The sequence below is a fragment of the Anabrus simplex genome, chromosome 2 (genome assembly GCF_040414725.1).
Source record: "Anabrus simplex isolate iqAnaSimp1 chromosome 2, ASM4041472v1, whole genome shotgun sequence".
Lineage (NCBI taxonomy): Eukaryota > Metazoa > Arthropoda > Insecta > Orthoptera > Tettigoniidae > Anabrus > Anabrus simplex.
Window position 1 is genome coordinate 198000365 of NC_090266.1, and position 23874 is coordinate 198024238.

Sequence of the window (23874 nt, forward strand, 5' to 3'; positions counted from 1 at the left end):
GTAATGACTAAGAATGCAGTCCGGCAGCGGGTTCAGTACCGCCAAGGCACCCAGGAAAACACCACGCCGGATCTCCTCCAGGATTTGATCCATATTAAAAATGCTTATAGGAAAAGATTGCAAAAATTTAGGGACCCAACTGACCGGGTGGAATACCTGGACCTAGCCCGGGAAGTACGAAATCGATTGCTGGAAAGAAAGATTGTCAACGAAATATCAAAAAACGTAACATTCCCTTTGATGAGATTATTAAAACATTTTTCACAGCAAATAAAAGTAGTATGGTTGGAGCAGGCAACATGCAAACTTCTCCTACCCCCCCCCCCCCCCAGTCATTCTCCCCTCTACCTCCTTTGAAATATAAGCTGCTCACTGCAACAATACAGTCACTTCCAGTCCACTACCTGTACAACGGGACCAGCAGGGAATAAGTATTCAAAATATCCTCTTTCATAAGTATTAACTTATTTCATTCGGTTTCGTCTTCTTTGTTTGGTACTGCCATCTGAGGACCACGTTAAACAACTTTGTTAGCTTTCTTCCACCTCCATCACTCCTTCATCCCTTTACTTGCTAGCCTTTTCCTCTCCTCATTCCAGATGTTATTTCCTAGTCTGTTCTGTATGTCTGCCACTCGAATGTTGGATTCTTTCATATTTTTAGATAGCTCTAGTATCCAGATGCATTTTGTCTTTGGATTGTTGTCGAAGCAATTGAATAGTCTATTGGTTAGCCTATTGTCATTCATTCTTACTAAGTGTCAGTAAAACATCAGTCTCCTTTTTCCCATTGTATCCGTTATCCTCTCAGTCTTTCTATACAGGGTGTACCAAAACTCAACGGCAAAATTTTAGGAATCGATTCCTCACATTGAGAGAAGAAAAAAAGGTTATGGCAACATGGGTCCGGAAACGTATACTTACAGATTTATTCAAACTTTTGTACATTTACACCGTACGTCTGTAATGGCAACTGAAACACTTTGAGCATGTATCAGATGAAATGTTCAAAGTGACGACCTTCAGCTTGAATACAAGCTTCCGCTCGTTGTTGCATGGGGTTACGCACTCGATCAAAAAAGCCTGGTGTTGTGCGTATTGCCTGACAGGTTGTCACAATGCGCTCTCGTAAGGTTGCTTCATCAGGGAGAGGAGTCGCATAGATGAGAGAATTAACGTGTCCCCACAGGTAAAAGCCCAGGAGGTTCAATTCAGAAGAGCGTGGTGGCAAAGCAATCGGTCCTCCTCTACCTATCCAGCACTCAAGAAAATGGGTATTCAGGTACCTGTGGGCAGGGAGACAGAAATGTGCGGGAGCACCATCATGCATGAAAATCATGTGTCGACAGGATGCAAGTGGAATGTCTTCCAAGTAATTAGGCAATGCAGTACACAAGAAATTCATATAGTTCTGTCCAATAAGCCTATTCAGAAGAACATAGGATCTCAACAAGGTATCACCAACAATGCCTGCCCAGATGTTAATGGCGAACCTCTGTTGATGAGAAGATTGGATGATTGCATGAGGATTTGTATCACTCCACACGTGTTGAGTATGGGAATTCTGTATTTTGTCTCTTGTGAATGTCGCTTCACTTCGAACAACAGAGAAGCTGCGAAGTTAGGCATCATGCTGCATTGCTGTAGGAACCACCGGCAGAGCGTTACTCTTGCAGAGTAATCAGCAGGAGACAAGACTTGAACATGCTGCAGATGATACGGACACAACAGGTTTTCCGTAGCAGTCTCCAGATCGCAATGTATGGCATATACCTCTGCAAGCCTAACCTCCTAGTGGTGATTCAGGACTTTCATCCACAGCGTTGAGTACAGCTTCCTCCTCAATGGTTGTACTGCTTGACCGTCCCCCGGTTCCTGGTGGATGTGCAAATCTCCGGTGTTCACAGAAGCGGTGATAGATTCCTTCAAATGTCTTTCTGTCCAACAGTCTGCGCCTTGGGTATCGTTCCTGATACAAGCGACGTGCCTTCAATGCATTACCATCTGCCAAACCATACATCTAATGCATGCTCGCAAACTCTGTGTTCGTGTACATGAGCACTGCGGCCTGCAAACCACAATTACTGTTAACCACAAAAACAGACACCATGCACCAAATCACTTACGGCTACGGCTACTTAACATCACTTACTTACATAAGCAGACTGCAAACCACAATCACTAATCCCAGATATCAGATGTGTTAAACAGACTGAAAACCACAGACATGTTATCGGAAACGGTTAAGCTGAAGGATGATCGGATATCATGTGTGAGAGCTAAGGTATCTTAAGACTCACATCAGATTCATTCACAATATGATTACTTGTGTAATAATTGTAACTGATGTCTCGAACTGTTTTGCAGCAAACAGGACATGCAAATTATTACTAACATTAATTTGTGTCACAAAGTTTGAACAGCTCTGTAAGTATACGTTTCCGGACCCATGTTGTCATAACCATTTATTCTTCCCTCTATGTGAGGAATCCATTCCTAAATTTTTGCCGTCGAGTTTTGGTACACACTGTATAGTTCTTCATAACTTCCCTTACCTGTATAGTCCTTCATAACTTCGCTTAATGTACATATCATCTTTTTACATGCACCTAAGATTTTTCAATATTATTCTTTCTGATATATTCAGGTTCCTTTTACTCATACATTGTCAAACAATCTGCTGCATATAGGCACTCTGATTTGACCACCGTGTTGTAGTGTCTGATTTTTGCATTGATGAATAGAGATTTCTTGCTGTTTTTATCTTTGGTCAGTTGGTATGTCAATTCCATTTTTTTTTGGCTCTCATTTTGTTTGCTTCTTTATCAAGTCCATTTAGCTGTATGATATCTCCCAGATACTTAAATTTGTCCGCTCTTCTAATTTCCACATAATGTGTGTTGATATAGTTAGGTGTGCTTTTGTAGTTTCTTATGAATTTTGTCTTTTTGAAGGAAACCTGCAGTCCTGTTTTTTCAGCTATCTCTTTCAATGTTTATCTGTGTGATGGCTGTTTTTATGTCAACTGTCAATATTGCAAGATCATCTGTGAAGGCAAGGCAGTCAATCACAAGATTGTTTTTTGTGTAACCTATCTGTATCCCAGAGTCGATTTTCTGGCTTTCCGGTGTCCTGTGCAATTCACATATTACTTTTTCTAGTACAAAGTTGAACAATATCAGAGAGAGTCCTTGTCAGCCCTTTTGGTCTTTTATTCTTAGATTCCTTTATCTTTCTGTTTTTAGACTCCTCCTTTCAATGAAACAGCCTATTCTACGACACATATTTCTTCAAGTTTCAAGATTTTTCTACCAGTTTGAATTTCCTTCAAGTTCTTTCTTCACCTTCTTTTGAGAAGAGTTTCCCCAGTCTAATTGGTTTCAAACACTGAAACTTTACTATCTCACCTGACCAACAGCATTATTATCTGCTACATTCAACTATGTTAACACAATATTACCAACATGTCTTATGGACAATATTTTTTAAATATATAATTACTTTTATTTTTATACGCATGTCATATGTAATGGCCAATATTTTTAAAATATATAATTATTTTTATTTTTATATGCATGTCATATGTAATAATGGTACATTTGTCTTTCCATATGCATCTTGATTGTCATTCCTCAATGTCAAGACTTTAAGTGAAACAATGTTAAACATCAATATGTTACGATTTTAAGACCACAAGTGAAATAGTGTTTATATGTAACATAATTTTTATAACATAATTTTTCAGAACTATTTTGTGTTCTAATGTATATATTTTTTAAATTATTGGAATTTTGTTCTAATGTTGTCTGAAGCTGAAGATGCCCTAGATCAAGGACGAAACATGTCCTACTCGACACATAACTGTCTTTCTTCTTCTTCTTTTTCTACCGCTTTTTCACACACCTGTGGGGTTGCGGGTGCGAACTCTGTTGCACATGTGGATTTGGCCCTGTTTCACGGACGGATGCCCTTCCTGACACCAACCATATATGGAGGGCTGTAATCACTATTGTGTGCTTCTGTGATGGTTGGTAGTGTAGTGTGTTGTGTGAATATGAGGAGGAAAGTGTTGGGACAAACACAAACACCCAGTCCCCAGGCCAGAAGAATTAATCAGAGGCGATTAAAATCCCTGACCCGACCGGGAATCGAACCCGGAACCCTCTGAACTGAAGGCCTCAACGCTGACCATTCAGCCAATGAGTATTCCTTTAATATGTGAAAAGGTGGAACTCTCTCGAAATTTAAAGTATATATGGTTTAGGCATTCCAAGGTGGACAAACACTAACATCCAATATGCTGCGTAGTGGGCAATGTGTGTTTATTCAGAAAGATGTGTCAATAGCAGCCGTTCAATAACACCTAACAGAAGACAAGAAATGTACTGCACAGGAATTAACAAAGCATGCATAAATGTGCACCATTCCGATGTTTCACATTTTATAACACATCATCGAAGTGCACAAAGCTGCTGCTAATAGGTTGCCACACCAATTAAATGAGATAGAGATTCACCATCAAAAATAATCATCCTTCTAACTAGTTCCACTAGAGAATGGCATGTTAAATCACATAATCTCAATAAACACATGGTTCCAAACCTGAGCTCAAATCACAAATGAATGGCATCATGCTAATTCACCATCATGCTACAGAGTTGGACAGTATCTTTCAACTTAGGATTATTTTGCCTTATAAGAGTGTAGGCATCTTACACGTCACACATTTCACGCGTACAACACATTAATAACTCGCAGGCAACCAATGGTATTCACTGTCTTCCCTATTGTTAGCAATGTACTACAGACAACCTTGAAGAGTGTAGTAGCAATGACTTATCTTATTTCACAACTAGCTATTGTACCTGTTATTGATAGGTTAGTTTCTGTACAATTAATTGCAGTAGTTAATGGAGATGAGTGGCAGCAGAAGGCAGAGCAAAGTAATGTTATTGTTAATGTTGGACACATACATGCAAAAAAAAAGACAGAAAATAACTATCTTGTTTCCTCTCAGAAATACGAAAACCTTTTACATAAAAGTTATTGTAAATTCAAATTATACTAAATTTTTTCATATAATACACTGATGTGCCATTGTATTATGACCACCACAACCTGGGAACATTTATTCTGCCTGGAGCAGGGAATGTAACATGCGACATGCTGGCAGCATGGCTGAACTCCATCGACAAATTTTGGAATTTGTTCGGGGAAACCTTCTGAGTATACTGGAATAAGGGACCCGTGGTCTTTGGTGGCTCTTTACAGAGTAATTGCATTTCGTTTGGTTTGTTGCCCCAGTTAACGTTGTACTTGTATTGCACTGAAAATAATAAATGCTAGTTCTTGATAAACACTGGGCTGTCAGAATGTTGTCCCAATGGAGTTCTTTAATGTGCCAGAAGCCAATGATGCCTTGATCATGGTGGTCAACATTTTGAACAATACCTGTAAGAGAAGAGTTCTGCATTTGTTTCATACCATACTGTACTGTACAGTACAATGACAGAACTGGTTGAACACACTGTGACAAAAGTGAACTTGTTTCATCTGAGGATTGTTGCATTAGTCTGTGTTTTTTGTTGTACATTTTGGTCATTGCATATTACAGGCTTTTTGACTGATATAGAGCTATTTTCACAGAAACAAGGATGATTGTGGTAACAAACCGAATTTTTTTTTTTTTTTTTGCTAGGGGCTTTACGTCGCACCAACACAGATAGGTCTTACGGCGACGATGGGATGGGAAAGGCCTAGGAGTTGGAAGGAAGCGGCCGTGGCCTTAATTAAGGTACAGCCCCAGCATTTGCCTGGTGTGAAAATGGGAAACCACGGAAAACCATCTTCAGGGCTCCCGATAGTGGGATTCGAACCTACTATCTCCCGGATGCAAGCTCACAGCCGCGCGCCTCTACGCGCACAGCCAACTCGCCCGGTACAAACCGAATAAGTCGTAATTACATTATTACTCTGTAATGAGTCACCAGAGACCATAGGTCCCTTATACCAATATATACTCAGAAGGTATCCCTGAACAACCTCCGAAAGTTTCTCAGTGGAGTTTGGCTTCACCCTCAACAAGCCAGATCTACAGGCTTGCTGTTAGGGGAGTCTTCGGCATCAGAATGGGAAAAGAGGCCGATTTATCTATGTCTGATAGACGGCAAAGTGTGAAGGCACGGCACACTGGTATCAGCAGCTCTGGAATGTGACGGCTTGTGAGCTTCTCCCGTGCCACTGCTGTGAGCCTGTATTGAAAGTGTTGCAACGATGAGCAAACGACGACACATTTCCACAGGCCAGCAGAGGATGTCATGCATTGTTCAGTTTGACCGTGGGGTCACATTTAGAGAAATCACCAACAGGTACAATGGTGATGACCAGGCCAATGCTACCCTGCACACGGTTCATCGAACACAGCTGCGCATGGGACTGCGAAGTTGACAACCCAGATGTACACGAATGCCAAATGCACTTCACTAAAAGTAGTATGTGAGGTGGGCACAAAATCATTGCCATGGACTGTGGATGAATGAAAGAAGGTTGCCTGGTAGGATAAATCCAGATTCCTGGTTGCTCGCATCAACAGGGCCTAGAATTCTCATGTGTAGTTTTGAAATACACAGAGAAGTTATTCCATTTTCTTTATTATTTTTTTAATTTTTTTTTTTTTGCAAGTTGCTTTACGTCGCACTGACACAGATAGGTCTTATGGCGACGATGGGAGAGGAAGGGGCTAGGAGTGGGAAGGAAGCGGCCGTGGCCTTAATTAAGGTACAGCCCCAGCATTTGCCTGGTGTGAAAATGGGAAACCACGGAAAACCATCTTCAGGGCTGCCGACAGTGGAGTTCGAACCCACTATCTCCCGAATACTGGACACTGACCGCACTTAAGCGACTGCAGCTATCGAGCTCGATCTCTTTATTTTCTAATTGAATCATTTGTCCCACAGTTCATTTAGAATTCTTACTCTACAAGTTGAGACATGCTGCAACTGAATGGCACAGACATTTAAAGCTGTGATAGCTAACATTCTGAGCTAACAAAATTAAAGAATATTTCAATTATTCCTACCTGAGTCCTGCTGATATTGTTGTTTGTACCACTCGAACTGCCTACACCACACTGCAAGGAAGGGAAGAAAGGAAGAAAGTAGAATAAAAAAGACAGAACATAATAATCACTAAATGACTAAACAAAGTATTAATCAGAAGCATTTGAATTCAAAGTTTAACATGACAGGACTCTAGATGATATGAGAACATATCATCCATGCAATTTAAAGACATGGTCTTAAGGTTTGCAAGCAAGCCATGTGGTGAATTCAATCCTTGTTCAAGAGTGCTTCCAACAGTATAGTTATGTTGTTAGATAGATTCCAGGATTTTAACAGAACATCCATTATCATTAGCTGACAATTTAGGGGAAAATTGTTCCTCTACTAATGACATAGTTCATATGAATGCATATAAATGTAACTGCAGTTTGTAAACCTAGATTCAACTCCAATTTAAACCTTTCAATACTTTAAACTGCATTAATTTATTCTTATTTTAACATGTTGAGCACCAGACATTTTTTCAAACCTTCCCATTGGATCATGGTCCGCCTCTGTAACGTAACGGTTAGTGTTATTAGCTGCCGTCCTCAGAGGCCTGGGTTCGATTCCCGGTACTGCCAGAAATTTAAGAATGGCAGGAGGGCTGGTATGTGGTTTAAATGGTACATGGAGCAGCTCACCTCCATTGGGGGTGTGCCTGAAAAGAGCTGCACCACCTTGGGATGAGGACACAAATTTGGATTTTTGCAATGGACCATGGTATATTTTTGAATTAATCTTTCTTTAAATGTATGAAACTGTGGGCTAAGCATAAATGAAATTTAAAATATATGATTTTCTGACAATATTCGTAGTGGTCCCATCATAAAAATGTTCTGCTGGGACCAGCATTCTTGCATGGCATCTGGGGAAACCAAATTCTTATTTCCACCCCAGACATATCAAACTCTCTGCAGGAACCACAGGGGTCCGTAGCTTATGTCATTTCCATTTAGCAGTGGTACTCTGGTCTCCAGGAAACAATAATTCAATGTTTACTCAGAGGTCCATGTAGACCACCGTGGCCTGACGGAAAATTTGGCTGGCAGTCTTGATGGACTACTCTCACACTCAACGTCTTTACAATTATTTAACCACACTAACGTACAGTGTTTGTGTCACTTGATCTCAACCATACTTGCTATAATAAACTGAATATGGTATGAAAGAGTATAGTAACAATTACATGTGTTAGAACCACAACTAGCAGCTAAGTATGATATTATCACCAAATATATCACCTAAAGACAGGAACAAATGGCTTGCATACAAATTCTAGCTAGAGGAGGAAATAAGGCAACTTTGCATGGGCGCATCCTACTTGAGGATCAAGAGATGACAGGTCAGTATAGGAACAGGAGATAAGGACAATTTCCACTCCTTCCACCCACTTCTTCTCAGCCCTAAAAGGCAAGCTGGGAAGTAGAAATGAGTTCATAGGGGAGCTGAGAGGAGGTGGATGTGAAGGAGCTGGGGCTGATGAGGGGAGTATATAAAGTTGTCCTTAATCTTTAGTGTTTTCATGTTTAATCTTTTCTCCTCCCCCTAACACTCCCTATTCCAACACCAATCTATCATTATGTTTATCATTTATTAATTCATATCAGACATGCAGACATAGTGTCTTCTCAAAAGACCTACACCAGATTTCTATGGAATAGAACATAAAATGAGATTTCATGGATGTGGTTAAAAAAGATGCCCAAAATAAATATTTCGCATATGAAATAGTGTTCTTAACAGCAATAATTTCTGTTGCTTCATTTTAGATGCTTGGCACTCTATGGTAATAAGTAGAGCCCAAATTTCCATGCAAATGAATGTTTTTAAATAAGATAGTTACACTTCTCAAACTTTGCAAATAAGCGTTTTATGACTTAACAATTCCAAATAACCGTTCTTTTTCCGTGCACGTTTGCATGTTTCGGCCTTTTTAGGAGAAAATTCATGCATAATGCATATTTTGAAGATTTTGGATTTTATAGCGAATATTTGAACGTTTAATATTGCATAATATGACTTTTCTTCTGACTTTGGTGCATGACAGTGCCATTTATGAATGTTGGTTTTCCATGTTACACAGTATGTCTATTAGTGAGAGAGGGAGAGAATGTATTCCTGGCATCCTATGTTACAACCAAAGTTAGTATATACGGTAGAGGTCCTATATTCCAATTAACAGAGCACTTTCTTATCCGTTGCTTGAATAAACATTGACGTAAAATCCCACGTCGATCTCTGTAATTCTTAGGAATACGGTGTCCCAGTTATACATTGCTATAAATTGAACCGTAAATTGTGCATTACTCATTGATGGCTCATTTTTTCGTTTATGTTAGACAAACAAACAACACTTGTATCTCTCTTCTGTGGTGCCGCGTTACTGAGATATCAACTTACACACCTTGGTTTTGCATTGAACCCTCTTCTGTTGTTATCCTGGAATTTCCTCCCCCGGAACTCTCACTCGCCACGCGTCTTTGTTATCGCAGCATACAATCGTTACCAGTTATTGAGGACATTCAAATGTGTCTGCAATCATCGCATGGAGAAGTAGCTGCAGCAGCTAGAGATAGGTTGAACAAAGTGATCCGTTCAAGTTCTGATTTTGAATTCGTCAAGCTTATGAAAGATGTATTGTGGTGAAAATTCAAAAGGCGTACAATTTGACCTCACTTTGTCCTAAATGTCCACAATTAAGTATACACCTGTCACTTCTTGTGACACAGAAAGGTGGTTTTCTGTACTTAAGAATGTGCTGACATATAAACGGATGAGTTTAAATCAAGACAATTTGGAGAAATTAGTTGTTGTACAATGTTTCAAAAGGAACTGAATTTTGACAGTGCATATTTTCCAGTTTATTGTGCATGATAGTGCATGAATGCATGCATATTTTGAGATCTGATAGTGCATGGAAATCTGGGCTATAGTAATAAGTCTTCACTTTGCTATACTTCACTTAAAAGCCAAGAAATATCATTTCAGTTAGTGTGACCATGAAAATTCAATACTGCACTGAAATTCAGAGTTACACCTGTTCATGATTAAGATAAATAATTAAGGTACACTTTGACTAAAACAGTGAATGGACAGTTGTACCTCTACTATCAAAACCAGACATGTAACCAACCTGCATGGCAATGCTGTCACCCCCAGTAAGTTCTAGCCTTGGCTTTTTTCTTGGTCCAATTGCTTGTAAGGCTGTTAAATTAGCTTCTCTCTGTCTTAATTCTTCCATTTCAGCTCTCTGCATCTGTAACATAATGATGATGATGGTAAGAAATACTTATATAACACTAAGTTTTGGAATGATTAAACATGCATTTGTGCAGGTTGATGTTCAATTTGAATTTTAAATATTAACGTCATCAATGTAATATATATAATTTTGGCTAGTGGCTTAAATATGCACTAAAACATCAAAGGTTTTTGTGACGTAAGGATGGGAGACGGCAAGGACTGGGAAGGTAGCAGCTGTGGCCAGCATTTGACTGACGTGAAAATGGGAAACCACTGAAAACCATCTTCAGGGCTGCTGATGGTGGGCTCTGAACACACTATCTCCCAAATGCTAGCTCACAGCTACACAAACCGAACTGTGCGGCCAACTCCCTCAGCAAACAAATAACTAAGGAAGGAAAAATAATATTCTCTTTGCCAACAAATTACCAGGCTTTTATATGAATAAAATTAAACAATCACCACTTATCAGCATTTCGGGCTGTCGCCCAGGTGACATTCCCTATCAACTGTTTACCTAATTCTTTTTTAAATGCTTTTAAAGAACTCAGATATTTATCAAACATCTCCAATGATAAATTATTCCAATCCGTAATTCCTATTCCTATAACACAGCTTCATGAATAATAAACTAATTTTATGGTGAATTACGAGGATACTTCAATATCATATTTTAACAGCAGCATTTAATTAAAACCATTTGGCATTATCAGAGTGGCAGTTGTAACCGAGCTAGTGAAGCGAGAGGTGGTATAGTATTGTTAGGGCTGAGTGAGAAGGATGAGGATCACTGTGCAACAGTATTGGGCAGCCATAGGTTGATGGCACGGGTAACTGCGTGTGCCCATGGCAAGCGGGAAGATGCACCTGCAACTAACTGGGCTGCAGGTAATTTTGATGGGAGTAGAAATAGTGGCAATTCTTCTTTTAATAGGAAGTGTAGAAGAGAATCCTGGACTAGTGGCTGCAATAAGCTGGGAAGACATGGAAAAGATTAGGGAAACAGTTAGAGAGGCCTGCCAAGCTGAACAAATGAGTGAGCTCATTTGTGAGCAGAACAATGAAATGAGAGAAATAAAAGAGTGTGTAAAAGAAGAGCTAAGAATTATACCAGAAAAGATTGTTGAGAATTCTGGTGAAGTAGAATTACTGAAGATTAAAACGAAGGGGCTGGAGGATGAGCTGAGACAAGTCAAGTGGCAACAGAAAATGGTCAGCCAGGAAGCAAAGAAAAAAAAAATTTTCATCTGTGGTATAGCAGAGAATGAAAAGGAAGATTTAAATTACTTAGTGAATAAAGTGTTGGATATTATAAATAACCATGTGAAGGTAAACTGTAAAGAAGAAGATACTGATGATGTGCACAGGCTGGGGAGAGTTAAAGTTAAAGTGATCTCGGCTCTGATGGCAAACAAAGTCATCCTCAATGCTAGGAATTCAAAAGGTGAAAGGATTTGGTTGAAAAAAAGACATGGATAAAGAGACCATCAAGGAACAGAGAATCCTACAACTCCATTTAGGAAAAGCTACCAATTCCAGACTAAAGGCATTGCCTTATTGCCTTATAGTAGGTGACGGAAATTGGTCACAAACTTGGACTATAACCCAGATAAAGAAAATGGATAACAGTTCAGTTTGACTTGGGAAGTGCGTCCCCGGCCTGCAGAGCAAGGAATGTGCAAGGCAGCTATGAGTCAGACTTCTCCGAACATAGAATCAGCTGACAACGGGGACCTTCATACTGCACGGCAAGTGAACAGAAGGGAGCAGAGAGATGAACTGGCAGTAGAGGTGGATGCAAGAACAGCTGCCGGGCAAACAGACCGGTCTCCAGGGCCTCATGGATCAACAGAGAAGAGAAGAAAGGCACCGGCGGCAAGGTAAAAGTTTAAGTTTAAAGGACTTCTGGACTAAGAAGGGCAAAAGATAGAAAGACAATATGGACAAGGAAATTACCAGTTCACCAGAAGGTAGTATTTTAGAACTAGAGAAAGCAAGAGTAACTAGAAGGTAAAAGAAAGAAATAACTAGAATGGAGTATAGTTTCTGTCAATACAGAGGGATTTTTGAACAAGATTGGGAATGAACAGGTGGAATTATTAATGGCAGAAAAGCCTTTACTGAGAGATGGATTAGACCGGAATGGGAAATACATATTGAAGGTTTCAAAGTGTATAGTAAGACAAATGGTAGGAATCCCCACACAGGGAAGAAATAAATGAGAAAATTGAACAAATAGAAATAGATATTGAAGAAATACTTTTTTTAAAAACAAAAACAAAACAGAAGGGGCATGTCAACTTATGCTTCGGTTTTGTCTATAACCCTCCTGAGGGCTCGACATTTGCAAATAAAGTCCTTTTTCACTGAGCTACAGAAATAAAGAAATAAATACATTACATACATACATACATACATACATACATACATACATACATAGACGACAGAATATTCATGAGGGCACAGGTATCATGCTGATGGGAGACTTCAATGTGAGGGTTGAAGACCAAAAACAAGTACATTGTAAAGAGGTAGAGGAAATGGTAATTAAAATAGAACTAGTCAAGATAAAGGTTATAATAATTATGGTGAAAAGAACTATATTGTACCAGGAATGCCTAAAGGCCTGGAACATAGTTTATTAATCAGTAATGTATTTGCAACAGGATGGCTAGAATGCTTGTGTGGAACATGCAAGGTACCTAACGGGACAGCATGGAGCTGTGAGCGAAGAGTGAGATAGCTACGCCACCGGCTGGAAGCATGCGGTATGACGCAATCATCATGTGAAGCCGACCTAATCGTCTAGAATGTACTAGAAGCTTTTTTATATCTCCTAAACCCTTTAAGATATAGAAAAGTGAAGTACATCATCGTGAAGCCCGTTATTTACTGTGTTAAAATTTCACGTAAATCGGCTCACGGATTATTGAGATATTGAGTTGAGAAAAAATCACATTTTTCCACGAGGTACAAGCAGTCAACCTCGAATTTCAGTATAAAAGGATGGACACTGGAGAGGTACAGGCAGTTCCAAATGGCAACTCAATGATGACGGATCATCATACTGTCAAAAACATATCAGATGTAAGACTTTTCAGGCGTTTGCTCTATTAACCAGCGTTTCGTCTTAGGTCTGACACTAGACTCATCAGAGTGGGATGTGTCAGACCCTACCCACTGATGCTGGGGTGTATGCAGGTGAACTTAACAGAAGCCTATATAAGAAGCACAGTCTGATAACTGCATACGGGAGATAAATCTCCACAATGGAATTATTGCCCGCCTAGCAATTCCGAATGGAAAATTCTCAATTCCCATGGAGGGAATTAGATATTTTTCACCAATAGAGCATGTCAGAAATGTCAAAAACATATCATATGTACGGCTTTTCAGGCGTTTGCTCTATTAACCAGCGTTTCCAGAGTTTCAGGGTGTATTTCTAGCTAATCAAGCTATGTTTATTCTGAACTGTGCTTCTTATTTTGAACTATACACGATAGACTGTGATTCGAACTGTGATTCTAAGTACTGTTTGCTAGTGATTTAACAATTTTCACTTAAACGAATCGTGCTACTCCAACACTCAAAATTTAAACAGTCAATTGAATTTTCTCGTTTCAGCACAATTTACTAAGTGACACCAGAAACATTGACCGAGTGTAGGGAAAACTCGGCCTATCATTGTAAGTTTACTTCCTATCGTACACACGACAAGAAGTATTCCGTAACAAAAGGAGGCTAAAGGGCACTGATGTTACCATCCGCGAAGATCTCACGTCCACTAGACTCTCGATACTGAAGGCCGCCATTCACCGTTTCCGTGTAAGCAACTGTTGGACTGCAGACGGTGATATCATCATTAAGAAACCCGATGGGGGAAAAGTGCGCATTAACCGGCTGTGTGACTTACCGGAGGATAGAAATAGCAACTAAGCAGACAATTCACTTGACTGTTCTGATCTCTATTTACTATATTTCATTTTATATAAATTACCACCTTTGTGTAATTTAATTAGATTAGCTCACTGTAGTTAGTTTATTCATTCACTTAATTATTAATTTTTCATAAGGTGGCTACGGGAACTAATGTGTCACTCTCCTCTGACAGTACGGGACATTCCTTCACAGCCACAATCCCTTTCAAGGCCTCACTCACCCCTCCACTCTCCACAAACAGAACACGACCTTGTGACAACTGTCCACTTACCCCTCCTGGAATTACCCCCCTTCCTTTCCTCTGAACTAGAGACCTGCTCCTAGCTAAAGTTTCCTCTTTCACTAAAGGTCTCCACATAGCTCATCTAAATGTAGATTCATTGTCTGCCCATTTCCACGAACTTAAAGAACTTGTCCCGGACGTATTTGATGTTTGTCTTCTCACTGAAACCTGGCTTCATGATCTGATCCCTTCGAAGACTTTCAACATACCTGGCTACTGTTTACTCCGAAACGACAGAGCAGGAAAGAGGGGAGGAGGTGTGGCAGCGATAGTCAAAACCAGTTTAAAGCCTAGGATAATTGCATGTTCAGATAGCGAATACAATAGACGACCCGAGTTCCTGCTCATGGAAATAATCCTAGCCCATCAGAAATGTGCTGCCTGTGTGGTTTACAAGCCACCTGCTATTGGACATTTGGAGGACGTAGAGAATGCATTGTCACGCGTACTCCCGCAATATGAACATGTAATTGTCATGGGTGACTTTAACACAGACACCGGAAACAACAATGCCGAATGTCGGCAGCTCATAAACATGACTACGTCTTGCGATATGAGTATTTTGCAAACACTCCCTACTCACCACACCACCACGTCACACACGACAATCGACTTAATGATTGTCAAGAGTACAGACAAAGTACTACAACACAGACAGACATCTGTACCAGGAATTTCAGCTCATGACCTAATATACTTGTCCTACTCCTTAAAGACCCGAAAGACAAAACCAAGGACTATTACATTCAGAGATCTCTCTAAAATTGACTACAGTATGTTTACTGAAGACGCAGTAAATGTTCCATGGCACCATATACTGAGAGTTGACAATGTTGACATTAAAGCAAATATATTTAACGAATATCTGACAGCGCTCTATGATCGACATGCCCCGCCGAAAACAGTACGGGTAACACGAGCCCCAGCACCGTGGTTAAACCTGCAGCTAAAAGAGTTAATGGCAAGACGAGATGCCGCACACAGAAAGTTTAAGCTACAACCGACACAAGATAATTTTGACGCATTTAAACAGCTACGAAATAAAACATCACAGGCAGTACGCAACGCTAGAATTAGACATGCACATACCCTGTTAAAACAAAATACTAAACCTGGTATGGCTTGGAAAGAACTAAGACACTTGGGAATAGGTAAACAAAGAGACAATCATCCTATTGACATATCCCTGGACTCCCTCAATACATATTTTACCACTCCCGGACATACCACTAACAGAGAAAGGAAACATAGAACACTATACAGCAATTACAACTCCCCTGCACCCGACAGAGAAAAATTCTACTTTTCACATGTGACACCTTCGCGAGTTAAACAAGCCATATTTAGAATAAAATCAAAGTCCAAAGGGATAGACAACATAGAAATAGAACTTATTAAGACAATAATTGACATAATTTTACCTACTATAACTCACATATTTAACCATTCACTAATGACTGGCACGTATCCCTCCTTATGGAAAGCTGCCATTGTCGTCCCGCTCGCTAAAAAATCACCGCCTGAAGACGTAACCGACTATAGACCTGTGAGCACATTATCGGTCCTTTCAAAAGCCCTAGAATTCATTGTACACCAACAAGTCTCCAACTACTTGCAAACACACGATATTCTTGACGAACACCAGTCTGGTTTTCGACGTTACCACAGCCCTAGTACTGCACTACTTAAGGTTACCGACGACATTCGCAATGCGATGGACAAAAGACAAGTTACCATCCTAGCTCTTCTTGACTTCTCTAAAGCTTTCGACTCAGTTGACATAGACATACTACTTTCCAAATTATTTAAACTCCAGTTCTCAACAAACAGTCTTCAGTGGATGAATTCATACCTCCGCAGTCGTCTGCAGTGTGTAAGAAATAACAGTAATGAATATTCTTCCTGGCGATCCATAGAAGTTGGTGTTCCACAGGAGTCTGTCCTAGGACCGCTTCTATTTTATGTCTATATTAATGATATTACGTCGTCGCTAAACAGCTGTAGACACCACATGCACGCTGACGATATACAATTATATTTGCACTGTGAACCGGAAAGACTAACCGCCGAAATTAAAAATCTCAATAGAGACTTACAAGAAATCTGTAACTGGACTGACATGCATGGACTTAGATTAAATAACGTAAAATCTCAAGCTATATTAATTTCACATCCTCGGCTTTGTTCAAAAACCATAAGCAACTTCACTTTAACAAAACTCTACCTACAAAATTCACCCATTGATTTCAGTGAATCTGTCAAAGATCTCGGTGTTATTATAGATGAACATCTTTCCTGGAAGCAGCAGGTTACCAGCATCTCCAGGAAAGTATTTGCGACACTTAACTCACTTAGAAGATTCTGCAACATATTTTCTGGAGTATTAAAAGAATGCCTCATTTGCACTCTTGTATTACCTCATTTTGACTACTGTGACACCGTGTACAACGACCTGACTGCTACTCTTAACGACAAACTACAACGCGCACAAAACGCCTGTATTCGCTACATATGTGACCTACGTTACTTTGACCATGTTACACCTGCCTACGATGAACTCGGTTGGCTAAAACTCAAACAGCGCCGTAATCTTCATGCTTTATGCCTTCTTCATCGAATACTCTCCTCATGCTCACCTCCCTACTTGTACAGTAAATTTCACCACCTCTCATCCAATCACAGTTTCAGAACTCGGTCAAAATCTGATACACTCTTATCTATTCCACCTCACCGCACCATACGATACACAAACTCATTTGTTATTTCTTCGGCACGACAGTGGAATACACTACCCATCTCTGTTAGAGGAGCCTCACCTGCTAGTTTTAGGCAACTTTGTCACTGGTACCTAGTAAGTAATAGATGAAGTCCTATATTGTTATTTGTATGTTATGGAAATTTTGTAGATTTAGCCTTCCTCAAACTATAGACTTTATATAATCTCACTGTTATTATCAAGGTTAATTGAAATGAGGTAATCATGTCATAATTGTGTAAACAATCATCTTCATCATCATCATCATCATCATTTTCCTATTTTTCCTATTTTTAATTTTTTGCTTTTCATCATAATATTGCATTGTTTAGTAGTTGCAAGATGTTTCAATTGTAGGCCTAAGTCTATTTATTTTAATTTGCACATGTAGATACTGTATTTTCTGGGTAGATGGAAGAGAGGGCCTAATGGCCTTAATCATGCCAGACAAAATAAATCCATTGTATTGTATTGTAGTGTACCCCTAATATCAACCTGACACCTGATATGACGTGGGAATTGACGTGGCACAGCGTGGGATTAAACGTGGTACATTGTGGGAGATAGTACATGGTGCTATGTTGAACATCACAACATCAACGGAGTTCCAAATGCTGTTTGCTGAACCGCATTCTCCAGTTCCAGCTTCAAGATTATTCAGGTGATATGAGTGCATTTAACATCAAACTTTTATCTGAAAACTGAACTGTAAAGACAGTGATTACTTCATTTCCAAACAAACTTTCATTATCAGTTTGAGGTCATTCTCATAATTTCAAAGTGTTAAATATTGATTTCAAATTACAAAGTAGGCTAATACTAGACTTCATGACAAAAGTAACTTTATATTTTCTCTTTTCAAGTGCTAATTCTAATAAGACTTTAGAAATTTCTGGTGCTAATATTAGAAAGACTTTAGGAATGTGAAGTGCTAATTCTAAGAGAGATTTTCGAAATTTAAAGCAATATTTCTAGAAAGACTTTAGGAAATTCAAGTAATATTTCTACAGAGACTAGGAATTTAAAGTCATATTTCTAGAAAGACTTTAGGCATTTGAAGTGATTATGTTTAGAAAGACTTTAGGAAACTATGAAGTGATATTTATTTCACAAATTCTATGAAATTAATGAAGAAGACTAATTTATTTTCAACTTTCATTCATTGCAAACACTTACTAGGAAACATAAGATTGCTTAAAACATGCAACAGTAAATCCAACAGAAGAAAGTTAAAGTTAATTTCTGATTTCAAATGCGAAATAGTAAAGAAGTTATTTATGTTTCATACAAGTTAAATAAACTTAATCTTTTTGAAAATAACTTCCATTATTTCGCACTGCGAACTCCTTTCTCTGTACCGGCTTCTAAGAACCGAACACTTCCGAAGACCATTCTCATGCTCCTTTTCCTTGACTTTTTCTGGTACAATATGGTACAAAAGAACACTATATTTTGAATGGGTTGTCACCAGGAGACTATATTGGTATTATAAATTTTCTCAATTGGGACAAATCAGGCAGGCATCAATTTTTGAAAATGAGACAAAAGTCGGTGGTTCCAAGAAGCTACGCAGTGGTCTCCACGGTATGCACTAGCCATGCGTCTTGGTGGGTGTGCTATTTACCAACTGATGAGCTAAAATTCGCACACAGGAGAGAAACGCTGGTAACGAGGGATGAGTTAGCTGGACAATTTATGATGTCCAATAATAGACCAACTGTATTGTTATTATAAATTTACTCATTCAGGACAAATATTTCATGTTCCATATGGGAATCAACATCTATATCATCTGATGGCCAGGCAGGCATCAATTTTTGAAAATGAGACAAAGTCTCTCATAGTGAATTGGCACTGCCAGTGACTTCAAGTAGCCTATGCAGTGGCATCCACGGTATGCACTAGCCATGCGTCTTGGTAGGTGTGCTATTTGCCAACTGATGAGCTGAAATTACCACACTGGGGTGAAACGCTGGCAACAGGAATGAGATAGCTAAAAAATTCATAATATCCAATTACGGACCAACTATCCTGGTATTAAAAATTTACTAATTCAGGACAAATATTTCAGGTTCCCTAAAGGAATCAACATTCTTCCCCATAGATGCACAACCTAATTGATGTAAGATGATGATCATGAAGACTGTCCATGCGACATGTGACGCACTTCCCAGTAGAGGATAATATGAGATCTGATGACAGTTCTAAGTATGTGTTTGATTACTTGGGTCAGCTGCAGGTATACACTTATGAGTATAGTAGCTTAAACTGAGCTCTCCTATTAACATACATCCTTTTAAAATTTTCACATATATGGGGTAGTTGATAAATCTCTTTTAAGTTTTGAAACTCAATGGATGGCAACAGAAATACTTTGAGAGAGAGTATGTGTGTGTAAGCTTGAAAACTATATCATTTATTTCATATGGCAGTATGAGGAATACTACGGCAGGTTTTTTTTACATTGTACTCAGGTAATAGTTTGTTGTCATAATTTTAAAATGTAACTAGTCAAATTAGCTCCAATGATGAGTCTGATCATTTTTATTTTGGGACGCTACTCTTTTATCAGAAATCAACCAGAACAAATTATGCTGCTTTCCTTTGGATCTTCTCTAGTCCTCAAACCATGTACAGTGGAACCTCGATATATCGAATCACCTCAGGACCTAACTGAGTCATATGTATCTACGGACTTACACTGAATATACTATGTTTAGCAGTAGTTTACAAAATACAAACAAATTCGTATTTTACGACATCACTTTAATTATAACCCTTATTACAGTAACTTATTAGAAGACAGAATACAGTACATACAGCAGTGAAACAAGAAACATACTGCCGTTAACACCTTTGAAAAAATCTGTTGGTCTCTTCTGTCTTTTCACTGTTAACCTTTGTTTCTCTCACATATTTTTCAACATCATTTATTGCTGTGAAAACACTTAGTCATTTACATTCGACTGATTCTGTATGTACAATAGAAGAATAGCAACTGCACTTAATGCCTGGTTTGTTGACAGTACAGGAGAAGGCAGCTCCAACTCTTCTCCTCCTCCTTCTTGTTTGGGAGCAGCGTTGATGGTATCCGTAGGAGGTTTGGCCACTATAACGTCAAAGTCCACATTTATGTAAGCCTCAAAATCAGCTTCACAGTTAACAAGCTGCTGATATTCCACCCATTCTACAGGAATAGGAGTGACTTCCCCCTCTTCGTGTTCTGAAGCTCCTAAGTCACCTTTCAAAAATTCTGTTCTGCGGAAGCTGTTTAATTGTTTCCTGCTTCACATCAGCCCACAATTTACTCAGTATTTTTATTGACTGTAGTAGATTTATGTCTGTTAATGACTCCTCGAATTCAATTCCTCTCAGAATTCACTGAAGACCGTTCTTCTTATGGAAATGCTTCAAATTTTTTAATCACCCCCTTGGTCCATGGACTGTAATTTTGGATGTTAAATTTGGTGGCAAGAAGATCATGTGCACTGTCTTTAACTCCTGAACGAGCATCTTGTGAAGAGCAGGGCAGTTATCTATGAAAAGGACATTGAAACTTCTCGTCAATACCACACAGTCAAGATTCATAAATGGACTTCCAGGGTTGCTTTTGTACGTGACCGGTAATGAATTCACACCCGATAAACAGCGAGGCTTCACCGATTTTCCGATCACTAGAAGTTTTAAGATTTTGGTTCCCGTCACATCACTGTAACTCTTCATTTACTTGTTAATTTCTTCTCACAAACCACAAACGCTGTACTGCACAGTTAATGTTGTGCAAAATTCGAGTTACAGAGTATTTTTTGCTTCAAGGGAGGAAACATTTGCTTTGAGAAATAGAGAAATTTGTGTTACCAAATTTCGACAAATAAAGAGATTAATACACATGAAGAGTAGGACAAACGGCTGGGAAATTGAAGTTCCTTTGAGATACTGAAAATTCGAGTAATGGAGCTTCGAGATATCGAGGTTCGACTGTAATTCTGGTGAGGGGTCCCATACAATGGAAGCATACTCTAATTGGGGTTTCACGTATGGCAGCCATATTTGCATTTTTAGGGACCAATCTTACGAGATTCTGAAGTATACACAAATTTCCTTGACATACCATAACTACCACTTACCACAGCATCACACCACCACAACTTGTGTCCAAAAGAGAGCACCCTATCTACCCATATTTTATTATTTTAATATTACTTCATTAAGGCAATAACTATTCAGAATTACGTATAGACAAACTGCAAGTTCACTTTCTTAAAAAAACACACAGCAAAAAACTGAAGGTAAGTTACTTACTTCTTTCGCCTTAGCTTTCAATTTGGCCTGCTCAGGATCTTCAGACTTTGATCTACTTTTAGCAGCCCTCAATAGTAACTCTCGCTCATGTTCATCATGCCGCTTTCGTTCAACACGATCCAACTCTTCAAGGAATTTCAGCTGGCCTTTGATATCATGCTGCACTTCGAACCTTGGGTCCATCTAAACATTACAATTTCCTTTTAGTAAGTAATAAATAGGCACTATTAACACACACAAGACCATCCTATTAAAATTAAAGCTATCACACAAAATAAGCACAAGATAAGGCTTCTTAAATAATAAAATATACCAATCTCCACAAGGCAAATGAAGTAAATATATTTCACAGTAACACAGGGACTGCCTGGATGAGGCAGTAAAGGCGTACTCAGTTCACTCGGAAGGACATGGGTTCGATTTCCCATCAGGAAGTCGAAAAATTAAAGAAATGAGATTTCCACTTCCAGAGATGCACATGGCCATGAGGTTCACTCAGCCAAGAAACAAATGAGTACCAGCTTAATTGCTGGAGGCAAAGGTGGTTGGGCATAGAGCCAACCACTCTACTCCATCAAGCTTGAGGTTAGTTATAGATAGGGCCCTTTACCTTCCACATCTCCAAGGGCCTTCATGGCCTGTACAGAGATGACTTACATACTTACAGACTTACAGATGATTTACAGTAACACAAACATCAATATAAATCTAATTTATTTGAGGAAAAATAAGTTATTTTCATAATTATCACCATAAATTTATACAGATAAACATAAAAACATAGCAGAAGTGGTTTGAAAAGTGGTATGATAAACCTTAAAGATTGTTAGAAATGAACCCCAGATGACTACGCAAAAACAAAACTCACCCTGTTTAACAGACATTCAAAGATAAGGTAAGGGTGTATTCTGTCCGAAGGCAGGTCTGAACCTCCGCAGAGGTGTGCCTGAGCTGGAGTTTACATACGGTAGGGTTGCCAGTTCCTTTCCGCTCCTCCATTTCCTTACCCCCCCAACCAACAGCACGTGGCAATCCATCCAAATTTTGACCACGACCAATGTTGCTTAACTTCAAAGATCTCACAGGATCCGGTGTTTCAACACGGCTACGGCCGTTGGTGACATTCAAAGAAGTATACTAAAACTATTTTCAGCAAATCTCAAACCAAATGGAAATGACAGTCTCACTTACATTAACATGGCAGGTACTTCTTGGAAAAACCTTACAAATGAACTATAAATATCAATGGGCATCTTATGGAACGAAAAAAGCAGTGGCGTATACTGAGGGCTACCAAGGCTATCGGTGAAGCCCAAACCTCAAATGAGAAAGATGGGAATTTTAATCACATTAAAATGTAAGCATCTGACTCATCGTTCCATTTACAAAAATTGAAAGCAATGAGGAAGAACATCACTCGTATTTTTGAGTGCAAGGCATCAAAGACAGATATTGCAGTCCAGGCACTGCGTCCCTCTTCCCTCGCCTCACCTCGTGTGCCTAGGTGCTGAATGTTCCATAGGTGCAGGGACCAAGGAGATAGGTGGGCAAGGCTTTGGTCCTTCAGATCACCACTCGCCCTGCCACTGCTAAGGTGGGAAGGAGCTCATTGACTTGAAGTTCTCCAGAAGACTTCAAACAGACATGACTGACCCATGTACTGTGGTGTCATGTGTTTGCTGTTGCATGAACAAGACATCTTACCAATTGTTTATAGCTGAGAAAATTATTTGTGTATTTGTATTACTGTTCTCAGAATAATTTTAGTTTATTTTAAGTTACAGTGTATAACGTGCCTGACCGTGTGGAGTTACTTTTGTAAAAAGGCTGAACCATATAAAACAGGTACTGGATAAACCATTCTTGCAACTGAACTATGCAGATAAATTGCTGATAGCTTAATCCTATAACTGGTAAACGTTGCAATTGCGAATTTCCACGTAGCTTTATCGTTAAAGTTGTGATCGCGACACATTATGTCAGCACTTACTAACCTTGCAATAGCTCCTTTATTGTCAATGTACTGATCAGATATTATATACCACTTTAAAGAGGAAAGTCTGTTTATAATTATAACACATTGGTAAAGTAATTTAGAATCATGGACAAGATTGGCATACGCACAGGAAAAGAACATATTGCAGACAGCCATCTTATTTGTTGTGGTTGCCTAGCACATGTTTCCATGGTATTTGTATCTACAATAAGTGAATTGTCAAGAAGCAGAGAAATTCCTGACTCTATTAGATT

At 39.1% G+C, this 23874-nt stretch overlaps 1 protein-coding gene across 1 annotated transcript in view; it reads right to left on the bottom strand.

Moving 5' to 3' along the window:
- Positions 1 to 23874, bottom strand: part of LOC136863482 (transcription initiation factor TFIID subunit 4) — a 681682-nt gene that overhangs the window by 23322 nt on the left and 634486 nt on the right. Inside the window, exons 10-12 of the mRNA XM_067139882.2 lie at positions 21625 to 21807; positions 10236 to 10358; positions 7078 to 7128 (exon numbers count right to left, since the gene is read on the bottom strand). Of these exons, the coding sequence (XP_066995983.1) occupies positions 7078 to 7128; positions 10236 to 10358; positions 21625 to 21807 (357 nt within the window). The remainder of the gene's footprint in view (positions 1 to 7077; positions 7129 to 10235; positions 10359 to 21624; positions 21808 to 23874) is intronic.